This window comes from Platichthys flesus, chromosome 8, assembly GCF_949316205.1.
Source record: "Platichthys flesus chromosome 8, fPlaFle2.1, whole genome shotgun sequence".
NCBI lineage: Eukaryota > Metazoa > Chordata > Actinopteri > Pleuronectiformes > Pleuronectidae > Platichthys > Platichthys flesus.
In genome coordinates, this window is record NC_084952.1 from 1,739,554 (window position 1) to 1,764,923 (window position 25,370).

General features: G+C 42.5%; 1 protein-coding gene across 2 annotated transcripts in view; it reads left to right on the top strand.

Annotated features, from left to right (window-relative positions):
- slc36a1 (solute carrier family 36 member 1) overlaps positions 1-25,370 on the top strand; it is a 30,264-nt gene that overhangs the window by 979 nt on the left and 3,915 nt on the right. The window contains exons 2-11 of one of the 2 annotated variants that reach the window (XM_062393469.1): positions 2,317-2,448; positions 4,216-4,330; positions 4,621-4,711; positions 5,326-5,414; positions 7,171-7,260; positions 7,354-7,438; positions 8,589-8,816; positions 10,397-10,495; positions 10,944-11,110; positions 12,044-12,213. In XM_062393469.1, coding sequence (XP_062249453.1) covers positions 2,412-2,448; positions 4,216-4,330; positions 4,621-4,711; positions 5,326-5,414; positions 7,171-7,260; positions 7,354-7,438; positions 8,589-8,816; positions 10,397-10,495; positions 10,944-11,110; positions 12,044-12,213 — 1,171 coding nt within the window. In that variant the 5' untranslated portion in view covers positions 2,317-2,411. Of the gene's footprint in view, positions 1-2,316; positions 2,449-4,073; positions 4,093-4,215; positions 4,331-4,620; positions 4,712-5,325; positions 5,415-7,170; positions 7,261-7,353; positions 7,439-8,588; positions 8,817-10,396; positions 10,496-10,943; positions 11,111-12,043; positions 12,214-25,370 lie in introns of those variants that run through there. The other variant, XM_062393470.1, reaches the window with a different exon arrangement.

Below are 25,370 nucleotides of genomic sequence, written 5' to 3' on the forward strand. Positions count from 1 at the left end.
CATGTCAGAGAGGTGCAGTTGTACAATAAGAAGTTTTTCCATAATCCTTCTAACAAACCAACAAAAAGAGAAACACAAGAACCGCTCTGGTGGAAGTAACAAATGAATAGTGTTGAGTCCGGCCACACCCTGTTAAACCAGGATGTGTTGTGTTAGTGGAATTGACACGGCTTCCAGTATCAGTTTTACATATTGACACTCAGACCTTTTGAATGTCAAAGTCACAATCTGCATGTGAGGAAGTTTCTTTCATTACAGGATAAAGAAAATGAGAAACAAGAAAACTCTCTCGGTGGTTTTGGGACTTTTTCATCAGGACAAATCCAGCATTGTCTCCCTGGGCTCTGACAAATGTCTCTGAGGAATTTTCCCACTTATTTTAGTAATAATTCACAAAAAGAAGAAATAATTTCACCACAATACATTTCGAGTGCCACATATTGAATATCAGAGATAAACTGGTTTCTTATCTGCTGCACGTCGTTAACTGGCCTTATTATAATAGTGTATTTAATATAATTATAATTTGAGCACATACAATTTTTTTTTTACATAATTGTGAAGAACCTGTGAAATCTCTTGTTTGATTACAAATAATAATCCTGTTATTGAAACATTCAGTTGTTAGTAGTTATTGTTTAAGTTTTGAATCGCTGGTGAGATAGATTCGACACACGGCTCATGGTGATTAGTGTTGATCTCTCATGTCACAGCGTGATGAGATAAGATCTGAGCGACTCATAACTCAGACACTTTGTCCTGAACTCCGTTGCTCTGTAGAAATCCGTCCGATCGTCTGGTCCACGTCTTATTCTAAAGAGGAACTGTCCGGAGGAGTCGAGTTTCACTTGACACCAGCTTTTCTCTAAAATATCAAGACTGACTGAGTAAAGTAAAAGAATCCATGGTTCACTGAGCCAAGATGAAATAGAAACAGGTTACATACTCGAAAAAAAGATTCTGACGCAGCTTCACGTTCCACTATTTGTTTTGCAGACGCTTTAATTTGGTCCAAGGCTGAATTTGTCTTATAAAAATAGTTTTTACAAGTTGTTGCTGATCTAGTTTCCCACATGTAGAGAATCAGTGGTTGACTGTGTCTATGTGAGAGGATAAATACTCAATTGATTCCACAGCAGCTCTAAAGGCCACAGACTCGTTTAGCAGGCAGCCTTATTTGTTTAGAAGTTCTTTCTGAAGTCGGTACACATTGACAGGCTGTGTCATGGAGATTAAGGAAGTGTTGCTTTCTGGACGTGAAGAAATGGATTCTGAGAAATTACAACTTCAGATCTTACATATTTCTGTGTAGTTGGATCTTTTGAAACTGTTAAAGTTGAATTAACTGCATGTGGTGGTTTAAAACTATAAATTGGGTCGTGTATCAGGAGTCCTAATGTTAGACTCTGATTCTTAGATCCCATTAGTTTACATCCCACTTTTAGTTCCTGCAACAAAGTTCTTTCTGTTCTCTTACTATCTTCATTGTTCACTAAAATACAGGAAGACCAGCAGTTTTTTTGCTCTTTATTGAATGGACAATGCCACGACAGTGGACAACATGATGGTCCTACACGTCAGGATGCCAGAACAGTACAGTCTGAAAATATGATGATAATTATAATAATTTTAAACCAAAACAAGACAAAACAAAGGTAGGATAAATAACATAAAAGAAAATATTAAGAACAAACACCTGTTAAAAATCATGCATTAAAGGCTTCGATGTGTAAAAATATGATTTAATCAATGGTTTTAAAACAGGTCAAAGTCTGTGTAAGTGAAGTAAAATATTTCTTACGCAGGTGATGATACATAAATTCAATTTAACACTGGAATGAGGAATTTCTAATGACTTGTTGATTGAAGACTTAAACGTGTTAAAATGCATCTTATTGATTTGACAGATCACTGCAGTAGCACTTAAATGGCACTTACTTATAGCACTTTGTGGTTTAGCTTTTTTTTTTTTAAGAAATTGTACTTTCTTGATTCTTGTTGTTCTGTGTCTGTACCCTCATGGTTGAATGAACTTATTGTAAGTCGCTTTGGATAAAAGCATCAGCTAAATGAAATGTAATCTAATCTAATCACTACTATTGTTCCTGAAGGACATTTAAGACATTTCCAGCCTCTCCCCTTCACAATAACTGATCAGTTTCCTGGTGTTAATCCAAGTGGACGAAATGAAAGCTCAACATGTGACTTAAAGCTCACAGCCCGTTGCTGCAGATTCCTTTCATTGTGAAGTTTGTCACAATGTTCTCCTGCTGCTTTGGAATCTGACACCGACTTACTTGTTCCTTCTGTTGTCAGGAGCCGTCGATGCTGGACTCTCTGATCCGTCAGCATTAGGATCTGTGAGGCTGGAAGAGAGAGACGACCGCTCAGTCGTCCATCGAACCAGCGACATGATTGCCTCCAGCGACGTGGACACCCGAGCGGAAGGTATAAAAACCAACTGTTTCTACCTCTAACATTGCATTTTGTTATTGGTTCACATCTAAACCAGTGCTTAGTGGTGAAGGTAGTGTTGATGTAACTTGGTCTGTGGACATGCTGGGATTATATGTAATCCCTGTTGGCAGGTAGACGCTGAATCACCAAAGCAGCTTTCATTTCATTTACCAAGTCCCTCTGATGGAGTGTCTTGTTTGACGGGAGTTCACACCAACGAATTAAATATTCACTACGCTGTGCCAGTGATCTTCTACCACTTACTTTGTCTCTACAAGAACATGTCGACTTTGTTTTTATTGCACACAGAAACACTGTTGTTGGGTTTTTATCATGTGTATTATGGAAAACGCTGAATGGACGATTTGACCCTTATTGCTCTTATAAACCTCAAAGTCCAACTGACGTCATGTTTAATTATGTTTTTGCAGAAACACTGGACACACTGTGATTTACAGAGCAGCTGAGGAAACATGCAATATAGTTTATTTTTTCATTTTTACTTAAAAAACAGGACTGGTGTGTTGCATGAGCAGAGTCATGGAGCATCAAGGCTGTGTGGGAGGAGTGGGTTTGGATTATGAGGCAGTGGGTTTTAAAGATGTTCTCGGTTTCCCTCCAGCTTTAGTTTTCACTCTGTGAAGAAACGTTTTCTCTCCTACACTAAAAATATTCCCCAGCGTCTCCTTCGTGCTTGTACAAAGTAAATAAGAGCCATGATCCAGTTGGAGACTTTGTTCTTACATCTGAACAAACAGCCAAACAGACGTTCTCCTCATGTGGTGATCACAGTCAGCTGCTTTTACATTAGAGCTCCTGTTGGAATGTCCCCACCAAACGAAGTTGCTGCAAATTGGAGAAGTCACGAGTTGAGCTGCGAGCCGGGTGCACAGCTGATATCAGACTCAGAACCCAGAGCAGCACTCGTCTTCACATTTCTGTGAGAAGAGGCCGATTTTAGAAAGTCAGTGCAGATTAGAAGTAAATTAATCTATCACATGACTTGTCTGTGGAAGAAATGACGAATTGATTATGTCCTCCGAGAAGGTTTCACCCTTTTGGTTTGTTTATCAGCAGGATTATGTAAAAATGACTGAGAGGATGGGACTAAATGTCCTTCATGGATATTGCTGGAAATAATCAGACATGTTCAGAAGACTAGAGTGTGATGTGGTGCAGATCTGAATAAAAACTTCAGGGTATTGTTGGGCCTTGGCTGAGGTGTGCGTTCTACTGAGTGACACTTTAATTATCACTTTGCAAATCTCAAAACTCAAAAATCCCACAGCTCATTACCTCTTCGGACTCTTAATGCAGATGTCTCTCCAGTTATGAAATATATGGAGGCATTAGTGGATTGTGCAGCAGAATATTCCAGTAGTGAAGAAGGAGGGGCTGGGAGGCGGATAAAGTAAACAAACCTGCCCTGTAGCTACATGGGGAGAGGTGGGTGGGGGGGGGCAGCAGTAGTGTGTGTGTTCAGTGGACCTGAAGAATGACTGAGTACAGCAGCATCTCACTGAACAGGGGACATTTGCAGTCACATGCTGTGGGTAATTAGGTTTCACTGCTGGATTTCTAAATTGCATCACAAGCGGTATATCTGTCTTCTCCTCTTGGGACATAAATAGGAGTGTAAGTAAACATAAAGAGAGGAAACCATCTGCACTGTGAAGAAACCGTATATTGAAAGTCTTTGTGATATCTGTGTATGATTTTCAAGTTGTGGCATCTTTTCTTTTCCTCTCTTTGTCATAGGGACTTTGTTTTCCGACCAGAATCCATCAGAAATGGACGCTCTGTGTCCCTCACCTCCCGGACCAACCAGACCCCAGCGCCACTACGAGAGGATCGGAGGGCAGACGGGAACTTCGTAAGTGTGTTTGTTTTTTGACTCTGGGTGGGCGTAGGCTAGGAATGTGTGTCTTTGTGTGTTTGTGTACAAAATAGATCCAAAGATGAAAGGACAGATTTGCACCAAACGTGTGAATATTGCTTGAGAGGGTATTTGCAGATGATATCAAGAAATTGCAGTTCATTGGTCTACAAGACACCAAAAACTACCCTTGCAGTGTGTGATGTGTATCAAACAGTGAAAAGGTCATAGACACGTGATCCATCTGGTTGTAGTGTGGGTGTAATTGTGCGTTTCTCCTCCTCCAGGTTCTGTCAGACTCTGATTCACCTGCTGAAGGGGAACATTGGGACGGGGCTGCTGGGTCTGCCTCTGGCTGTGAAGAATGCAGGTCTGGTGGTAAGTTCACAGAGAGTTTATCATCTTATCACAGCAGGTCACACGGCAGGTCCGGACAACACTCCTGTCAGATACTTACGACCTGATACAGACTCTGTACAGTGAGCAGTTTGTCAGCTCTGGTGTTTGAGGGAGTAGCTCCTGAGGGAGAAACCTCCAGAGACATTAGCTCACGAGTGACTATGACTCAACTGAGATGTCAAGTCAAATGAGACTCTTACTTATGAGGGAAGGTTTTTACCTCCTTCATTTTATCTTCACTGTCATCTCTCATGCAGCAGGAGCATCGTGGTTCAGAGCTCACTGGTCTTCACAGAGTCGTGTCTGGATCTTGGGTCATTGTGTCAAATCCTTTACATGTTGCACCAAAGTAAAAGAGACGGGCTGACGAGATATGAAATATTCTCACAACGCTCTGACATGAAACCAGAGAAGCTTCTACCGTCTGTGTTGTTTTAGAACAAAGGAGGATTCATTTCAATATTGAATGTCATCGATTAATCTAGAAGTTATGTTGTTAATGAATCAATTAACAAATTATTATATATTTAAATATGTACACCAATCAATAATAAATAAATAATCTCTCTCTCTCTCTGTCGTCCTCTGTCCAGCTCGGACCAATCAGCCTCCTGTTCATGGGGGTGATCGCAGTTCACTGTATGAGGCTGCTGGTCACATGTTCTCACCACCTGAGTGCAAAGTAAGTAAAAACAACTTTATCTTACTGTTTAACCATAATCATTATTTTTTTATAACAATAAATAAAAAGAAAACACTATTACAACCAATAACACAGATCCATTTTATAGGGCAGCAGTGGATCGGGTTGTTAGTTTGATATCAGAAAGTCGTTGAGCAACATCATGAACCTCAAGTGGCTCCGAACCGGCAGCCGGCACCACGCTGAGTGAACGAGAGAATGAAGAACATGAACAACTAGTCAGACATGACTAATACAGCAGATTATAGAAATCACTCCCTGTCATTGACACTGATACACAAACGCTGCAGCTTAATTTAATAAACAAATATGGAATTATTGTGTCTTTCCCTGTCGATGCAGCTCCACTGTGACTTACTTCTACCAAATAACCAAAGTGTGTTTGATCTATAAAGCCATCGTATATGTTTACTTTGCTTCCCGCTGCGCCAACACTGGCTTGTTTGTCATCTGCTGGCTGACAGATTACACTCCGTTCTAGTGTCTCCACCCTTTTCTACTGTGTAATCAGCAGCATATGGACAAAGCTGAGGCTGTCATCGTCCACACAACACAACACAGTGCAGCTGGGCTCTGTAATCAGCTCCACCTATCACAAGAGCTGCAGCGCTTCAGCAAATGCTTTAAAACTATTTGATTATCTAACCGATGACACCATAAATGCAAAATATGATCGTTATCTTTTTTTTTTACAGCTGTTTAGTGAGTTTCAACTCTGGTGAGAAACAGTCAGAGCGTGTTTGTGTTGAAGTTAATGTAAAAACACACAGTAGCTCCGCCCCCTGACACACTAAAGAGGTTTAATCAGACAGAGAATGAACGATTTCTCCAACAAACGGGAAATAACTTCAACCTCTGAGAAATGTGGAGGAGAAGCAGTCGTGGGAAGGTTCTGCTCTTCTTTTACTGCAGAGTCAGAATCGCCACTTCCTCTTGTTCCCCTTTTCTGATGCAGCAGCAGCAGGTTTCATTTATTTAAGCACTGAAGCTACAAATATAAAATTATCAAACCTTCATCTGTTATTCTAATCAGCCGAAATAAAGCATTTGATACTTTTCTGATCTTCACTGCATAAAGTTTTCCTACAACTTTCAGTTTTTAGTCTTTATCCGGTCGCATCAAGCAGCTTCGAACCGTCTGACAAAGTGAGATGAGGAACAAGATAAAGTAGACAACTGACATCTGATGTGCAAACAGTGACGCAGGATAAAGGCCTCAGCACACTTCTTTTTTTCATGCGACTGAATTGCATCATTTAGGTTTTCCTCTAATATGTTTAAAACCCACATCCAGTTAAAGCAACTTCCACATCCACAATGAAAAGAGACATCACAACTTTTAGTTCTTCTGACCCTGGGCGAAGTTTTGCTTCAGACATTTACACGTCTAACCAATCAGAACGTGTGTTGAGAACAATATCACACTCCAATGCACACAGATGGGACTGTTTACAAACAAATGGGACTTTCCTCCAATGTAAAACATATATATCACGACCGGTTCCAGCTGTTGCAGCCTCTTATCAAACTTTCTGACGCACGTCCTGTAAAGTGCCCTGACGCTGCTGTGGTCCAGTTTTAACTCGGTGAAAATCACCATGTCCGGAATTTCGCTTCAGAATGATTTGCAATTTCATGCTATTTATTTGAGTCGCTGTCGATGTGTAGAGGCCTTGACGTCTGTGTTAGGAGAGTCTCAGCTGCAGTAACAGGATGGCATCTGTTTTTCCTCCAGGGTGAACCGACCGTCTCTCACCTACGGGGAGGCGATGCAGCACGGGATGGAAAACGTGTCGTGGCTCAGGAGACATTCCCATTGGGGAAGGTGAGACCAACGCTTCCCAGATCGTGACCTTAATTCACCTTATTGTGCGTACAGCTGTGTGACAGCATCGATTTTTGTCCCTGTCTTTCTCAGACGAGTCGTGAACGTGTTCCTCATCATCACGCAGCTCGGCTTCTGCTGCGTCTACTTCGTCTTCCTCAGCGACAACGTCAAACAGGTCACGACCACACACAAGTGCAAACACTGACCCACAACTTCAGCGTTTCTTTCCAGGAGGTCGCTATGACAGAAACACACACTAGTGCTGGGAAGGTCTCCTACAGGATTTCTCTCTTTAACTTGTTTACATGACGAAGCGACAGAGCAACACCCAAAGTGTCTGTTTACTTAATGGGGGAGAAACTCTGTTAGTCTGCTCACATTAAGGTTATTTTAGTTCATACAGCCAAAGTAATGCAAGAGCATTGACCATGTATGTATGCTCGCTGACGGAGTGAGCAGCTTCAAGTGTACGTTCAAAGTTTACACAAACCACAGGAGACGTGAATAAATACTGTAGGACCGAAGCTGTGGAGGGATAACGGACACTTTCATAACCTCATAGAGAAAAGATTTAAATGCACCAACTTCATCTGAACACTTAAATGATCCAGAACAACTTAAAGAAGCAACGTTTCTTTTAAACTGGCTGTTGGAAAGTTAGATTGAAGAACTTACAATGAACTTTTCAAACTTTCAAAACTATTTTTTGTTAAACCTGCCTTTTAATTTGCAGTTTACGTTTACATAATGTCAAGACTTTAAAGGAACAGGATAAAATGATATACATTTTAGTTAGTTTTATCTTTTTAATATATATATATATTTTTTTTTTTATTTGTTGTTTGTTAAGTGCACCAACCACACCAAGGCAATTTCCTGTATGTGCAAATGTACATGGCAATAAAAAGAATTCTGATTCTGATTCTGGATGGATTTCTGCTACAGTTTCTTACCACTAGATGGCGGTGTCTCTCTGCCATGGTTATGTCTGGTACGTCAATGACGCCAAACAAAAATATTTGTATGTTCCATGTGTCTGAAAAACTGAAAATAAAAGAACAAATGTGAACAGAAAAGAAGCTTGAGACTAAGAAATTTGAAAGAAATATGGGGGAGAAAGCTAATATAATGATATAAACAATTTAAACAGCACTTTTCAAAACACACTTAAACAAAGTGCTTCACACGACTGAAACAGGATTCAAACATTTCAGGTCTAAGGCAGAAATAAGACGTTTACATCAGTAAGTTGAAGATTAATCACTTCTCTTCCTCCTCTTATGTTAAATATCTTGTGTGTTCTCTCCTCTTGTGTCTCCATCCAGGTGGTGGAAGCAGCCAACGCCACCACCTTCAACTGCTACATGAACTACACCAATCAGACGGAGGTGGTGGTGCCGAGCTTCGACTCGCGCCTCTACATGCTCTGCTTCCTGCCCGCCATCGTCCTGCTGGTGTTCACCCCCAACCTGAAATACCTGGCCCCCTTGTCCCTGGTGGCCAACCTGATGATGTCAGCCAGCTTGGTTCTCATCTACTGGTACTCCATCACGGTAAGAAGCGTGTGTGTGTGTGTGTGTGGGTGAGAGTGTTTCACCTCCACAATCACAACACCAAAGCATCTGAGAAGAGCCGTGTGGAAATGTTGTGTGTTCTTCACCGTAGACAGGAAACAAACCACAGATGCTGTCAGATGTCAAATTCCTTCTAACTTGATTGACTGGAATTTTGGAAATATCAATGCTGAACATTTTTTTTGTTCGAGGTTTGAGTTTTGCTCTTGTTCATCACACGTCATCAGATCTTTAAAAAAACAATGAAGTGAGAAAGTAAGATTTTTGCAGCAGCATCTGATGACGAAGATTCTACACTGCATTTTTTGCACATTTTTATTTGTGCAGTTTATACAATTTTCCGTATTGTTTCTATTTATAGAAGCTTTTACTTATGACCCACTGGTGCGATCGTATCTTTCCCTCGAGCGATCTTTTAAGTTATTTCCTGATTCTATTTCTGATCTTACAGCCACTTGTCTCCCTGGTTCTACCTTGTTGATTGGCTTCTGGGCGGGATGTTGATAACAGGACAACTTGTAGTGACAGAGACTCCAGATTGCCTGGTTTCCAGCAGTGGAGTGTTTCATCATGGAGCTTCTGCCCTTAGCAGATACAAAGCAGTCGTGTTCCCTGAGAAACGGCTTTGCCTTGGAAACAAAAGTAATTTCTTGCATCAGAGACCTTACAAAGATCGTGCTCTCAGAGATCTATGGGGCCCGATAGGTGTTTCTGTGACTGATGAATCACCTGAGCCGGGGAATTCGGGAAAACTAGAGCATACAGCGACTGTCTCGAAAAACAGTCTGGAGTCACTTTCTATTCACGCTTGGTTCGATTTTATCATCTCCCCATATTTTACCTGTGAAGTTCAACTCAGAATGTATATCAGTGTCAATTCTCATTATGAATCATCATTTTAAGGCTCTGGCGTTGTTTAACTGGTCTAGGGTCTGTCCCAACTCCCTGAGCTCTTATGTCGCTGTGTCACGTTCCAAACGCAGCCACAGGGGAGAGGGCTACAAGCTCTTCCCTCAGGAATTGGGCCAAGACTCGAATCATGATAAATTATCATTTAACCAGCTAATTTTAATTAGCAGCCGATGAGTCCAGAAGGAGAAGGAGGAGAAGTTCTCTTGGCACAATGCTGTTGCTACTTAGTGTGATTTCTTTCTGTCCATAGAGGGAAGCTGTTGTCTGCAGGAGTGATATGATTGACAGTCAGAGGGGGTCGGCAACAAGCCTCAGATTATAACATCAGTTCTATTCAATTTTATTTGTATTATGTCAATTAAAACTCGCCCGATATATTGGAATCTGTGTTTTTGTTTAAAGATATGAAAACTTTTATTTTACAGAATAAACAATGTAGACAAGATGCAAATGTATGTATGCAAAAATATGTTAAATGCCTTACATTCATTTGCTTTGAATACTTAATAACAACTGTTATTTTTATATATCATTAAACCTTTTGTTATTTGTATAGCTCTTTCAATACAAACAATGTAAAGCAAAATCCTTGATAAATGGGAATAAAACCAATAATGATAATCATGTTTCCTCCTTTTTTCCTCCAGAACATCACAGACCCCACCGACCTCCCAAAAGTGGGCAGAGCTAAAGACTACCCCCTCTTCTTCGGGACGGCCATCTTTGCCTTTGAGGGGATTGGAGTGGTATGTGACCATCGTGTGCTTTCGTTCTTTTGCCGGCTCCGCTCCAAACACATGTCACATTCCACCAAGTTTTAAACAGTCAGGAGCATTTGTGTAATCCTATCCTATGTTCTGTATATGTTTCAGTGTGCAGAATATTATTCACAGCTCTATAGAAGCTGTAGGCAGAAGCAGTTATTATAATAAGACCACCCAGTGAAGAGAAAACACTACACTTAAGAGCTGAGAAAAGAGAGTCTGAGTCCTTATCTGAAATGTCAGCACAAATTTACCTTAATTGTAATGTCCATCATTAAATATCAAGACATCACAGCCTGAGAGGAAGGGACATTTCAAAATGAAAAAACTCAAAGGAACACCGTGGACTTCTTTGAACGATTACCTCTAATGATCAAATGTCATTGAATCATTTTTCTGTTAAAGAGTCTGTGTCTCTGTGGGTCGGCAGGTTCTTCCCCTGGAGAACAAGATGCACAGGCCTCAGAGTTTCCCCCTGGTTCTGTATGTCGGGATGAGCATCGTCACCTTCCTCTACATCAGCCTCGGCACCATCGGATATCTGTGCTTTGGAGAACACGTAGTCGGGAGCATCACTCTCAACCTGCCAAACTGCTGGTGAGGAAACACCCGCCACTTGATTTGTGTATCTGTCAACACACAGAACAAGAGGCTTTTAAACACTTAAGTGTTTTGAGGCCCTACCTTTAATTTGAAATAAGTGAAGATAACTCCAGAACATAGAGTCTTAGTAAAGATGGACAACCTGCTCACGTGTTGCATATTTATATATATTAGTTTTATCAAATGATCTCACAGGAAACATGGAAATGAATAATCATTGTCTCCACTGGACATCCAGACAGAAAGCTAATAATAAATCTCCAGGAATTAACACCAGAGCTGTTTCCTCTACGGATATTGGAACGGCTCTTCTTTGGCTTGTTCTTCACCTTTCCACGAAAAGTCATGGAAATTGGTTCAGTAGTTCCTTCTTAATTGCACTGACGGACAGAGAAGCAAACAAACACAGATAAGAACATCCCTGGCAGAGGAGCAGTAATAATCCTCTAACTTCGACTGATTGATTAACTCGATGATGAAAACCCTCGGTCGTGATGTGAAACTCATCTCATCCCTCCTGTAAGATAACTTCTCTAGACATAATGATATTAATAAGACTAAATACTGCAGTTGGATTTGCTCGCTCATTACTCGGTACAAACGCCTCCGGCCACTGGACTGATGTCGTTAATTAGTGGAGCAGACTGGCTGTTTAATGAGGTTGAAAATTAAATGTAATTACCAGTATCTGTAGGTGAGCAGCAGACTTAGTTGTGGTTATTGGATTAATGGATCTTGAGCATGAAGTTCGAGGCCTTGTTCTGATGCATATGTGCTGTTTACTGATGAGCTGCATTTCAAAGCACTGAACAGATTCAGACAGGATTCATGTTTTTGCAGCTGTAACTGTGTTTGTTGAGTTTTTTTTCTTCCATCCTCACATTTCTTTGAAGTTCACCTCCTGTCTCATGATCGTATCTTGTCCAGGACTTACCAGGCAGTGAAGCTCCTCTACTGCTTTGGCATTTTCATCACCTTCGCCCTGCAGTTCTACGTTCCAGCTGAGATCCTCATTCCGCCGGTGCTGGCCCGCGTCTCTGAGAGATGGGAGATGGCCGTCGACCTTCTGCTTCGCACCGTCTTGGTCATCTTCACATGTAAGTGGCGCTGGATAACGGTGGATGCTGTATGAGTTGAAATGATGCTAAAATGATCAATATTGGGTTTCTATATATTCGGATTGTGTATTGAGGTAAATGGGATTTTTATAGATTTTTTCCACTCACATCTGCAAAGACAAACCTGCCCAATATCATATTATTGGTATGAAACTAGCGTTTTCAGAATATGAGATTATGGTCAAAGCCCTAAGGAGCAGACTTCTCTGGTCTTCTTCTGCAGACCAGCTTTTCTCATTCATTGTACGATATGTTCTCATGTGCGAAGCCTTCATTTCAGACCTGAGCAGGAACAGGAAACACATTCTGCTTTGTGCGTCTCTCTGGCTTTGAAGCGTTTGATCTTCAGTCTGTGCAGCACCCGGTTTCTTTTATTGTATTTTTTATTAAGTGCATTTCTACAAAGAAAATGGAGCAGTGACAATCAGTGTACCAGCTGCCACTTTAATGCCATTTTATTTAATGAGTTACACATGATGAGCAGCAACAGAAGCACATGTGGACCACATCTGAAATCATCTTATAAAAACTACACAGAGGTAAAACAAAGTAAAGAAATTTACTGAACAGAATAAAGTAACTACAGCCATGGTGACGCACATTCCAGTCTTTGAAGAGCTTAAAATTTGAGATCAGAGAAAATACAGTAAATTCTCCTGGTGCTGCTGGTTTGAATCTTTGATTGACTTTGCAAACGAGCAAGAAAGAAAGTGTAGGAGGCCTCTTGTCCCACAGCAACGATAGTGTCAGCTGATTTTCTCAGTCAGTTAATGGGGGGGGGGGGGGGGAGCCGGACCCTGAGCTTCTACTACAAACCCTCTGTGACCAATTACTGCCAGGTACAGAGCTATGGAGCAGCAAGAACTAAACTTAGAATTAAAAGTCCCCCCTGTGCTTTTCTGTTAGCTCTGCTGTCGAGTATGAGACTGCTGAAGATTAGGAGATTGTGTCTGATAACGGATTTTAAAAAACACGGGCTGCTTTTCACAATTAAATCTAGTTTCTGTCTCTGAAATACCTAATCCCCACCTTTTCAGGATTATCTATTTCTTCTTTTGTACAACGACACCGTACAACTATTAGTGAACAAAGTTTTTTTTAATTTATTCACGAGGTCTTTGGTTCGCACTTCTTCAGGAATGTGTTTCGGTTCTCGTCACTCCGCGACTCTCAGGCAGCAGCAAACAGCTCCCTGTTAATCCCCCCCCCACACCTTAGTCAGACTGGTGTGACACTGTGTGGAGGAGGTGCTGAGGTACGTCGGGTCACTAGGGGGCAGTCTTCTACTCATTTAAATATCATTATTTTCTCAATGAAGCTGCCGGAGTTGAGGGAGAAGGTCAGACTTTGTTGAATGGTCTCAATGAACAACTGCCAACTCCTGTAAATAGCTTTGGACTCGAGTCTCACAGAACACAATGCCTGTCGGGTTCGGGTCGGGCTCGGTTAGTTCTACCTCAGGCTCGGACAGAGGGGACAATCTAAATATAAGGTGTAATACGTCTTCTGAAAGAGGCCGGGACAGTCCCTGTACACTTGCAGGTGTCAGATACCATTTTTAAAACTAGAGGGTGTGCTACATTTATGAGGGCATCTTGAGATTTGTGTCACCTCGAGGATACTGAAGTGGGTTTGTTTGAGTCTTCATTGTCTCAATGGCAGAGAAGCTTGGTCTTTGTGCTCAAACCATCCGCTCCTCATGAATGCAGTGAGGGATGCACTGTAGTTATATTCTTGTCAAAAGGTCAAGCACGAGCAACACTGAATGCAGCTCAGGAGCGGAGTGTGTTCAGTTTGGTGACCTCGGGATCTCGTCTGGGCTGTTTGCTGATGATGTGGTTCTCCTGGCTTCACCAGACCGTGACCTTTAGCAGACACTGAAGCAGTTTGGACATGGCACACGTACGGTTGATGGCTTAATCTATCTGTTGCACCGATTCTTGTCATTCAGACCAAAACAGCAGTGACTTGTAAATAGCTTCAGACTGTTTAGGTCTCTCTTGGGCTGCATCACTGATTGAGATTTAATGGATCTGTCCATTACAAATGTTACTGCCCACATTCGTCTTTGACGTTGGCATGGTTAGTTGGCAATGCATCCACAAACGTGGCCTCATTAAAAGGTGCTGGTCTGTGAGGCACTGCCATAAGGACGGTAATAAACACAGGTTTTAATAGTCAGAGGAATTAAATGTGTGTTTCTTAAAAAGAACAGAATAATTGATATTATTTTGCTCTATTATTACTGTTGTGTTGTCAAGTATCACTCTCTGGATTAGGTGTCCTGCACACTTGCTGTAATGTTAAGCACTTTGCATAAAAGCCTCCATTAACTCATCGAAGTTGAGACCATGAGATGTGAGGGGTTCAAAATACAGCAGATAAGTGTGACCAGCTCAAGGTGTGTGGGATCCAGATGCTGCTCTAAAGAGTGCTCAAGGTTCTCTAGTATGTGTTGGACAGGATTGTGTGTGAGGGGGAGGACCAGGGGAGTTTCAGTACATGAGGTAACTGGATCAGAGATAAGATGGAGTCAAGAGGCAGATAAACTTTTATTTTCTGCAGCTTATTTAACTGTTATACACTGATGCTTGGTTTGTGGATGTACAGTTATCTTTTACTCAAATTGTGATAAAGTGTAATAATCTTATCCCCGCAAAGAAACGCACAGCTTCAGTTCATTGCTATTCTGTCCTCACTCCACTTCACATGCAATAAAACTTCCAGTCAAGGCCATCTTATTGAGTTACAGAGCCGCACCTCTGGTTAGCCCCAGGATCTTCATTTCCTTTATTAGCTGTGATTGGAACCTATGGAGAATTCATGCAGATGACATTTTCTACACGGCACAGGTTTCTGCACATGCATATTGATTAGTTAATAAAAAGGAATACATGCATACATGTGCCACTTCACGTCTGCGGGTAATTTGCAAAGCAGCCTCCGGTCTCACCGGTGCTGAGCAGAGTGTGTGTGATTAGCGTGGAGCCGGTGCAGCATCAAGGAAGGGCCGGCTTCCAATCAGGTCCCAGCGACTCCTGCTCGAATGAAAGAGGCGAGGGACGGGGGGGCTTGGATCTTGTTGCTCCTGAATGCATGGGTAGGAGATTGCTTTTGCTTCCATGCACAAGATGAGATTGACGCACTGCATCATCGCGTGGGTTTGCGTGGAACAAACCCTGAAGAGAATGCCTTGGAGAGTCGTGGTCTTTGAATAGAGTGCAGGTTGTTGGATACCGGCCGTCTGGAGGGAACAGCTCTTGTCTTTGTTAAACTGCTGCTGTGTGTTAGCTACGTGGGTTTGTTTCCGTGAACGACAACCTGACAACACACAAAGAAACTAAACCCTTGACAGACTAACTTTGTGCAGGCTGGGGCATAACTTTTTAAATATTATTAAACGTGGCAAAAAAATTCTCATTCAACTTAAGATCACATAGGCGCTTAAACTCAGTGATATCCAGAGAGACCAGTGTCGGTGTTTAGAAGTGAAGCTGTAAAGTTTGTCTGAAGAATATTTTATCCTCGAGGTTTCTACTTTCCCAAAAGAGGTAGAAAAGTGAATAAGTACATTTTAAAGTCTGGATCTTAAGAGTGAGGAGGATTTGTGCTATTTTGCCTTTTTGTATTGTTGGTTAGCCGACAAATCCTCCGAGATGTGAGGATGTCCTTCAGGTGATGGTGGAAAAGGAACTGCAGCATTGACTGATGTCCCAAATATCAGAACTGTGAAATGAACACCCGATGTTCCCCAGTTCCTGGTCTTTCCCCCGTCACGTCTCTCAGCTCGAGCTTTAACAGTCAGATGAGAGGTAGAAGAGAGAGGACGGCCTCGAGCTAAGTCCTCCTCTCTCCGCTGAGCTGAGCTGTGACTTATCCTCCTCTGCTCGGAAGGTCAGTTCATTTCAATGAGGCTTCTTTTGAAGTGAACTCTGTATTCTAATTCGCAGGAGATAGACTGAGGGTTGGAGGAGCTGCTGCCGCTCCTGTTGGATCCGAGAGCCTCAGAGCGAAGTTGTTAGGATGCTGCACAGCATTGTCTTGTTTTCTGCAGTTGTACTTTCCAAACATGAATTATATGACTGCAGTGTATTGAATTTAAGTCAGGCTAGTTTTTAATCTGTAGATCCCCAGTGCATGAATAGATTTGCATCATAGTTCTTTACACTCCATCCAGTGGGCAACTGCTATTTTAAGATCCTGATTTGGTTTATGCAAAAAGGTGTTCCTGCCTGCACAGCAGCTATAATGGCCACACTGGTCATTAGGGATGGGCATAATTAATCAACGATCGATTAATCGATCATTAAGAATTTCGTCAAGGAAATAATTTAAAGAGAAATTCACTAATTACTCATTTGACCACGGGGGGCAGTGTTTGAAAAAAGCGCCACAGGCCTACTCAGTTACCTGCGACTGGCTGCAAGGTTAACGTGGATTTCCATTTCCAAAGTCAACATGAAGAGGTCATGGTGAAGTGTAGAGTGGGACCATTTTGAGTTAAAATTGACTCGGTTCACTGCCAATACTGCAAAGCCATCCCAGAGACTGGGGAGACGAGGTCTGACTCGGACCTCAGTTCATTTTCTATAGCCTATAAATAGTGAATTTTTTAACTTGAAAATATGAATGATTAATCGAAAATTCGTCATTAATTCTCCCGACGACCGATGAAGACTATTTAATCGAACGCCTATCCCTACTGGTCATTTAATTTCCTCTGTGTAAGTACCTTCTCTGTCTGAGTTGCTTTGCCACAGGCCGGAGCTGAGCAGCTAGCGTGTGCTGTTCAGCTGTTGATGGGAACAAGAGAGGACGTGAGGTTGTCGCGTGAGCTGCTGGCTCTTGTTTGTTTGTTTTCACTTCATCCTGGAGCACTGTGGCACGAAGGCGTCACGCCACTGGGAGAGAGTGCTGCAGTGTGGTTGGACTGTGGTGCTGACATATTGTTTTACCCTTTGAGAAAATCGATGCACGCACACGTTCCCCTTGACGTCTTGTGGCCTTTGCTTTCTGTTCCTCTCTCAGTGAGAGGAAGTGACTGAAGACCACAGTGATCCACATGATTGGGCTTTTAAGAAGCTGTCAAGGTTTATATCAACGGCAAACACATTGAACCCGTTGTCTTTATAACAGGACCCATTGTAAGTTAACCCACTTTGAGTTGACATGAAGGTCGCATCGGAGAAACAAATCACAACTCATCGTCTGAGCGTGCAGGTTTCTAACTGGTCTCATCTTGAATGACAACCTCTGTCCACGCACATCGGGACCAGCAGCTCTTAGTGTGTCGACCGAGCTTAAAGCAGCGCAGCCCGTGCAGCCGGGCCAGAAGCAGACAGGTCAGCGGGAGGTTTTTTCTGTCTTTAGCATGGACCTCCTGCTGGGAGCTGAAGGTCAGCCTCGCCCTCCAACTCCATCATCCCTGCACTTTCTCTCTCTCCTCTGCCTTCTCTCTCTCCTCTGCCTTCTTCTGTCGCTCTAGGTCATAACGTTTTTCTGCAAATGACATAATCGGCTAGAGAGGTCTGTCCTGGACATCTTGTTCCTGTCCAGTACATCACAAAGACAGAATTGCAGCTCATCATGCTGTGTGTAGTTCTGTGTTGTGTGTCTCTTCTCTATTCCCTTTGTTGTCTCCTTATCACTTTCTCAGATTTGGTCCTTTCTTCTTATCTCAGTTTCCTCCAGTTTGTCTTCATAACCTGAACTTTTCCGTCTCATCCATTGAAACATGATTGCTCCCTCCGTCGCCCGCTTTCCATTTTTTGCTCAAGATCTATGTCTATGTATATATTTCAAAATCATAGTTTCAGAGGGATTAGTATGGATTTATTCATGGAACGGGTCCTAAACAAGCAGAAAACCTCCTTATTTGTTATACTTCCTTTCTTCCAGCCGCACAATTAAGAGCAATCATTTTCCTCAATTGTCTGCTTTTATTCAGAAGGTAAACATTCAACTGCATTTGTTGAGATCCCCCCTGAAGGCCTCACATTCATATGTTCACATAACATGCTTCACGCTCTGCTGCTGCTGCTTATTATCCTGCTCACGCATTCAAATCCAGGCGGCTGTTCGAGGATTAATTTCAGTTATTTAAGATCAACACTGAGAGATGTGTTTTCATCCGCAGTCGGTTAAAATGCTTTAATGTAGTGCGTGCTTGTTGTTACTTGACCTTGAAGGTGAGCTTTTGTTCCATGCGGTGCATTTGTGACTCACAATGAGAGCAACAGTAAAATAACATTCGGGTTTCCACAGAGCGATGCTTTGAATGGTTTCAGTCACAGATTGATCAATTAGTGCTCCGGGCAGGAGAGCGTCGACTGCAGCTTTATCGTGCACTTGAAGTTAAAATCAGTGCATCTCTTCAGAGAAGAACCACCGGTGTTATTCCATGGTTTGATCAGTTCGCCTGAGCAGGAAACAACACCTCCGGCTATTTACTGGATCCATCATCCTCTCTGTCCTTATTTCCTCTCTTTTGAAGATTCACAGATTGTTTGCTCTGGTCGGGGGAGTGTAGTGCCCGACACATGACAACACATTAACCCAGAAAGTCCATCAAAACACACAGAGACAAAGAGTTAATATTAGAAATGTCTTTCTCCAGAAATTGAAAAGAATTTTACAAGTTTGATGTAGTTTGAGCAAGAGGCTGACAGCCTGAACTCTTCAGCAGAGGTAATTGATATCAACCAGCTCAATGTAGATGTGTTGTTTCTACATTTAATACTAATCTGCTGATCTAATTGACATGTTAGGACTAATTTCTGAGGAAGAACATCATCGTTCAGCTCAGAATGAAAAAACTCCTCCTGGTTTCCTGCACACGCTGTTTGTGCTTCTGCAGAAAATTGTGGCGCTGTGAGGAAAATTATGATAAACAAGGATGTTTGCGGTCTTGTTTAGAGAGTGGTTTTAATGAATAAATCCATATCAATGTCGTCTGAATCTATGTTTTTCAAACAAATAACTTACATATTGAGCAAAATGCAAAGCTGGCCACAGAGTAAGCAATCATGTTTCCTGGATCAGAAGGAAAAGTTTTAGTTGTGAGGATCAAACTGGTGAAACACGGACCTGTCTTTCACAGAATGATCAATATCAGCATTAATGTTTGCAGACATGGAAACTTGCACTTTACAGAATAAAATGAATGATTCAGAAAATGAAAATAAACATTGCAGAAAAAATGCACAATTATTTTCTGAATTGAAGCTCTATTTATATGCGGTTGTAGTTTTTGTCTTTTTACTGATGGTTATTTATGATGAAGTTCCTTGGTAATGTCAAATGAAAATGAAATCCTAATCATCTCGGTCCAAATTGATTCCAGCCGACTGTCACCTGCTGCTGATTAAATTAATCCTCACACCCGCTGGTGGCGAACAGCTTCTGCTACCTCACAGCTCTGTAATGTTAAACAACCATGAGCCACGATTAATTGAATTGGAAACTTTGATGAGTTGACATCCTGTTTCCGCTCAGTGGACGGTTTGATTGCTCCCACTATGTTTCCCAGGGGCTGAAATAATCAATTTGGCTTCCCAAGAAACTCAAATCATTCAAAAAGCCCCCCCCCCCCCCCCCGAGTTTGTAATTGCATAGCAAAGAAATGTGTGTACTTTTTTCTCCAAAACCCGCTTCCACCGGCGTACTCACGGTTTCTCAGTGCAGTGAAAATACTTCTTATTTTGTGTTGGAGCCGTGGTGACTCACACTGGCCGGAGGTGTCTACACACGAGACTGGTCTGAAACTGAAGATACGTTCCACACAGTTTCCTCTTTCACAGGAAACTTCAAAGAAAGTTGGTTTAATTAGTTATTCTCCTTCCTGTTTCATACTCATGAGCATCGGGTTTGTCGATTTCAGCTTGGTCCTTATTTATTTAATATATGAAAACTAGTAATCTATGTTATAAATAAAGTTGAAATCTCAAAAATACCATCACCTCCTCTGGTCCATTGAATCCTGTGAGTTACCAAAGCGTTACATCCTTGTAGTGTTGTTCTGATAACACACTGTAAAGTAAAGTAAATCAAATCCTTCAATCCTGAAATCTACAAACGTTTACTTTTATTTCAATGCACAATGTAGATAATGACTTCTTATCAAACAGATTATTTTAACAAATTATTTTCCCCATATACAACATTTTAAATAACATTTCTCCCCTGATTAGGTTTAACAAAATTCAACATTTCTACTCTATTCCCAATGAAATACTATTTGAGTGTAGCCAAAAACAGATAATTAATAAGAGTAACTTAAATCTGTGTTCATAACAGAGGTTGGAACATCAATAAACACCTAAAACGTCCTAATACCTGCTAACAACCACATCACGGTATCTAATAAACAATTCATTTAATGATTTATGCTTTTGTAAATGTCAATCCCCGAAAAAGCTGAATACAGACTTTTATTCTGAATACATGAATCAAAGTCTTCAATGAAGGCATCGTTTGGGATGGCGCTTTAAACTCTCCGGGTATTTTAGTACATGGTCTGTAGCAGACATGGTCCTTGAGCAGGACGAAAGATGAGGCTCGTTTCCCAGGGGGCGCCGGGGAGCGAGGCATCGTGCCGTGTCATTGACCTTTATAGATGCAGCCTCATCCTTCTTGTCGTTTCTGTGACAAACAAAGTGCCAAGTGCATCTGAAACACGGCTATTTAAAGGTGGTAGGCGATGAATCTGGAGCAGAGACTGCAGGAGAGCAGTTCTTCCTCCTTTCTTCTCCGCTCATCAGGGCGAGGAGAAACCATGAGTGCTGACTTGAAGTGACTGTGGAGTGGTCGGGGGGGCGGGGGGAAGCCTGGAGGTAATGTTGATGGAGATCTGGGGCAATGAGAACAAATGGAGGCAGAGGAGTGATTCACACAAAGTGGCAGAGGAGGCGAGTTTGATGCCAAGTTAATAATCGTTAGGAATCATCGCTGTTGAGTTTAATTAAACACTTTGCTGGCAATGATGAGAACGTGTCAGAGAAAATGCTCGTCAGCATATTTAAGAGGTTTATTACTTCTCCCTCTTCCCAGTATCGTGGCTACAAAACCACCTTTCCACCTTGTTACTGCTCAGACCAGAGGTGCTATGTATTCTAGATTAATAACTGTGTAAGAGACGTATCAAATAGATGTGTTATTTCACTGGAGTGTCAGAGAAGTCGTGGTTTCAAGCTGAGCAGATCCACTCCTCGCCAATTAGCATTATCATATGCAGACCTTGACTGGTCACTCGTTGTCGGCCTCAGTGGAAACAGCCGGGCAGTGAGCTGCCCTCCATGTTTAATGAGCTCCAGTCCACTGAGCAGCACGTGAAGGTTTGGAGGCAATCGGCTCCTGTGAGGTATTTGCTGGTGGCGAGGTGAAGACACCACAGTGGTCCAGCGTCAAAACGGAAATTAAATCCCACTTTACCAGAGTCTGATCCAACTGCAGGGCCTCCCCGTCTCTGTGGCTCTGGAGGAACTCCTCCTGGCTGTGAAGCTGCTCCTCCCAGTGGAAAGTTGTTCAGTTCAGAAACCTCCTGCTGACAGTCTAAAGGCAACCAGACCCCCCCCCCCCCCCCCCCCTCTCTGCCTCTCTTCCTCCAGCTGCATATCACCTCCAACAAGCAGCTCATATTTTCACCCATGTCTGTTTGCTGAAATATGCAAAAAAACACCAACGCTGAACTTGGTGAAGTGCATCGGACTTGAAACACACATTTCACTCTGCTGTAAATTCAGGAGTTCTTTTCAATTTAACATTGAATTAAGTCAGATTTGCAGATGTCTAGACATCTTTTATATCTTCAAATTTAAGAAGTGAAAACCTTCCTTTAGAGTTGGACATTATCCATTGTTTCAACAGTACATCACTTTATTTCAGCGTGTTGGTAAAACTTCACAGTTTACAACAGAAAGGCCTTAAAGTCATGAAACTGGTTAGAGTGACGTTTATATGTAATCTAGACAGTTAAAAACTCGTAAGACTTCAGATCCAACACCTGAGCCAGTTTAACAAGGGTCCTGTTGCTGTGGCTCTTGGTCACATGGTCTCTTCTCACACTCTGACCTCTAATCTTTATACAGACGTCCAAAGGTCAATGAACAACCCAGCGCCTCAGAGCCTGTGAATCTCCTGATCAATGTTAACTGGGTTTTGTGCTCAACACAGATCTTTATCAATCCCTCTGTCACAAATCAACGAACCTGCTTCATCGATCGTCGCCTCAGGTTTATTAATATAATCGATCCGAGCACAGAGTGGATCAGTCAGTTAGAGAACACCATAGAGTTCTTAGTCAATTAGATTAATCATTCATTCATTTGGAAGCCGTGCTGCTCCTGAATCAATCACCGAGGACAAATTAGGATTGTTATGAGAATTGAAATTGTGTAGCTTGTTTTACGCTGTGTTCTCTGAATTTGGACGTTTGTTTCCCAACGTTAAACATCATCCATCCATCCATCCATCCATCCATCCATCTATCCATCATCCCTCCATCCCTCCCTCCCTCCATCCATCCATTTTCCTCCTCTTATCTGAGATCAGTTCACGGAGCCATCTGGTGTTGGTTCTGTGTGTTTGCTTTTTCTTAACTCAGAATATTTATTTCATTATTTAAAGTTGTATTTAATCAACTGTATGTATTTGTGATCTCGTATAAGCATGTACGGTTGGTACCACTTTTAAAATTCATCCATTTCCCTTGTTTATGTCTTGCTGATCTGCAGTTTTTAAGTTATTAAAATTAACCAATTGTTGATGATATTACGTTGAATAAATAAATCTCTTTTCACGGAGCTCCTAAACTCACCGACGCGTTAAATTCTGCATTTGAGATGTGCGACCTGTACAGTGCACCAGTTGTTCACTAACCTTAACCACACATTATGAAACTGTCACCATCATCCCATTTTCTCCTCTCCCCCACCTCTGTGGTTCTTTGAAGGAGCATCTTACTGTGGTATACCAATCAGCTGGAGCAGAGAAGCAGGGCTGAACGCACTTTCTCTTCATTTTCTTTGTTATTTTATTTCCTTTGTCTCCGTAGGATCAGAGAGAGCGAGGCCGTATTAGTTCGCTCCACTCGTTCCCTCCTCGGCCTTTTGAAGCTGCCTGATGATACACGTTCTGCTTCTCTCTCGGGGGACGGCAGCCGGGCTTTTAGCTAAAGCCTCGCGGTGCGTTCGGTATGAAAGATCCATGTTCTCTGTAGGTCTGCCCCCCCCCCCCCGACGGCCAGGCCTGCCTTGTGTGATGGCTCGGAAAGCTTCAGATGCAGTTTGAAGAGCACCCTTCAAAAGCCTTTTCCCACAAGTGACAGGTTTACAGTGGCAAGGGTCTCTCTCTCTCTCTCTCTCTCTCTCTCTCTCTCTCTCTCTCTCTCTCTCTCGCTCTCTCTCTCTCTCTCTCTCTCTCTCTCACGCCTTCCTCGTCACATGAAAGCTCGTCCTTGCCTTCACCCCGTAGGTTAATTTCTCAGACTTTGTGAATATGCAAGCAGCAAGCAATTGATTATGGTTCAGGGAGCGTTTCATCAGCTGCTGGTAAAAAAGGGTCCGACACACGGAGAGAACAAGAGCACCCCCGCTCGGCCTCTGCGCTGTTGTCGTCTTTCAGGCCTTATCCATCTCTTTTACTTCTCTCCTCTCTTTACCTGTATTCCCAATTTACACCTCTTTTCTCACCGACCTGTTTTTCCTACTCTCCCATCTTGCCCTGTTTTCTAGCACAGCTCTGAATTTCCACTCCTGGGCTGTAGAGGAGATACAAGCAGAGAATCTCATCTGGCTCTTCTACTACACACCATCCTCCTCATGTAACAGGGAACACAGGGAACTGGGGGGATATGATATGATTGAAATCAGTAACATGAAAAGGAAGCAGAGGCCAAAGGTCACTGGTGAACAGAGTCTGTTTGATGTCTCCCTGCCAGTGGCTGGAGGCGAGTTCAGGTTGTCCATCTGTCCCCACGTACACCGGGACGTTGGATGTGACGTCCACAAACGCTCATATTTCAAGAATTCCTTCAGGATGTAACTTCAAACTTTGGTGCAAACTTTCATCTGGACTCTAGGACGAATTGATTATATTTAGGTTGTCAAAGGTCAAGGCCTCTTGAACATGTCATCTCAAGTCGGTCAAGTTCTTCAAACTTTGACCAGTTGTCGTTTGGACGTGATGAGTTTCACAGACTGAAAGTGGAGCCTCAGAATTACTTCCACATGTGAACTGCAGCATAAGAATTTTGCTGAATTAGTAAAACCACTGGATTTCCTCTGATGTGTGTCATCTTCCGGGATGAGACCGTTATCTGTTCACAGCTTCAGATATTCTCTTTGAGTCGAAGGAGTACCAGAGTCAATGAGGTGGTGGGGAGGGAGGGGGGGGGGGTTTGCCTCAAAAGTCCAGTTTCAAAGTTTGTGTGAGTTCTGCTGGTTCCTCAACACAGTCAGTGCAGAACGGATCAGAGACGGTGGACGGACCCAATGTGAAGGGTGGGGGGGGGGGGGGGGGGGGGGGGACACAGCAGTGATCAGTCAGTATGTTAATAAAGCCCTGATCAATAGGTCCAGACATTGTGAGGGAATAACATTGAGCTCAAGAGGAAGTCAGTGAAAGGCAGGACGGGGTTTTACAGACTTGATTAACTTATGAGAAGTTCAGACTAGGCCTGTCGCGATATGCAATAAATCAATTAATTGCGCGATAAATTAAAATGAGCGATAATTTTTTGCCGGCTGCAATAAATCGCCGGATGGTGTTTTTTTGCCCCAACTGAATTCTTCAAGGCAGCGCGCAGGGTTAGGCATTCAGTTGGTGATGGTTATTATTTCCTGCAGCGCAGCCTTAAAGGCCGAGCTGAGGGCACAATAAGTTAACCCCCTCGTCACGTCTCAGTCACTTGTAGCATTGGTCTCTATGTGGGAGGCGGAGCCCTGGCGTTGCGCAGTGCAGAGTGCAGCATGAAAGTCCCGAGAGGAGAAGAGAAAAAACATTTGGAAGAATAAAAAGATGGAGTTGGTTTCTAGGCCGAACGCGACAGCTGCCGTGTGGGAGCACTTCGGCTTCAAACCCAACGGCCGGGGCGAACCAAATAACTTATGCGAGCCGACATGTCGCATTTGTTTGAAAAC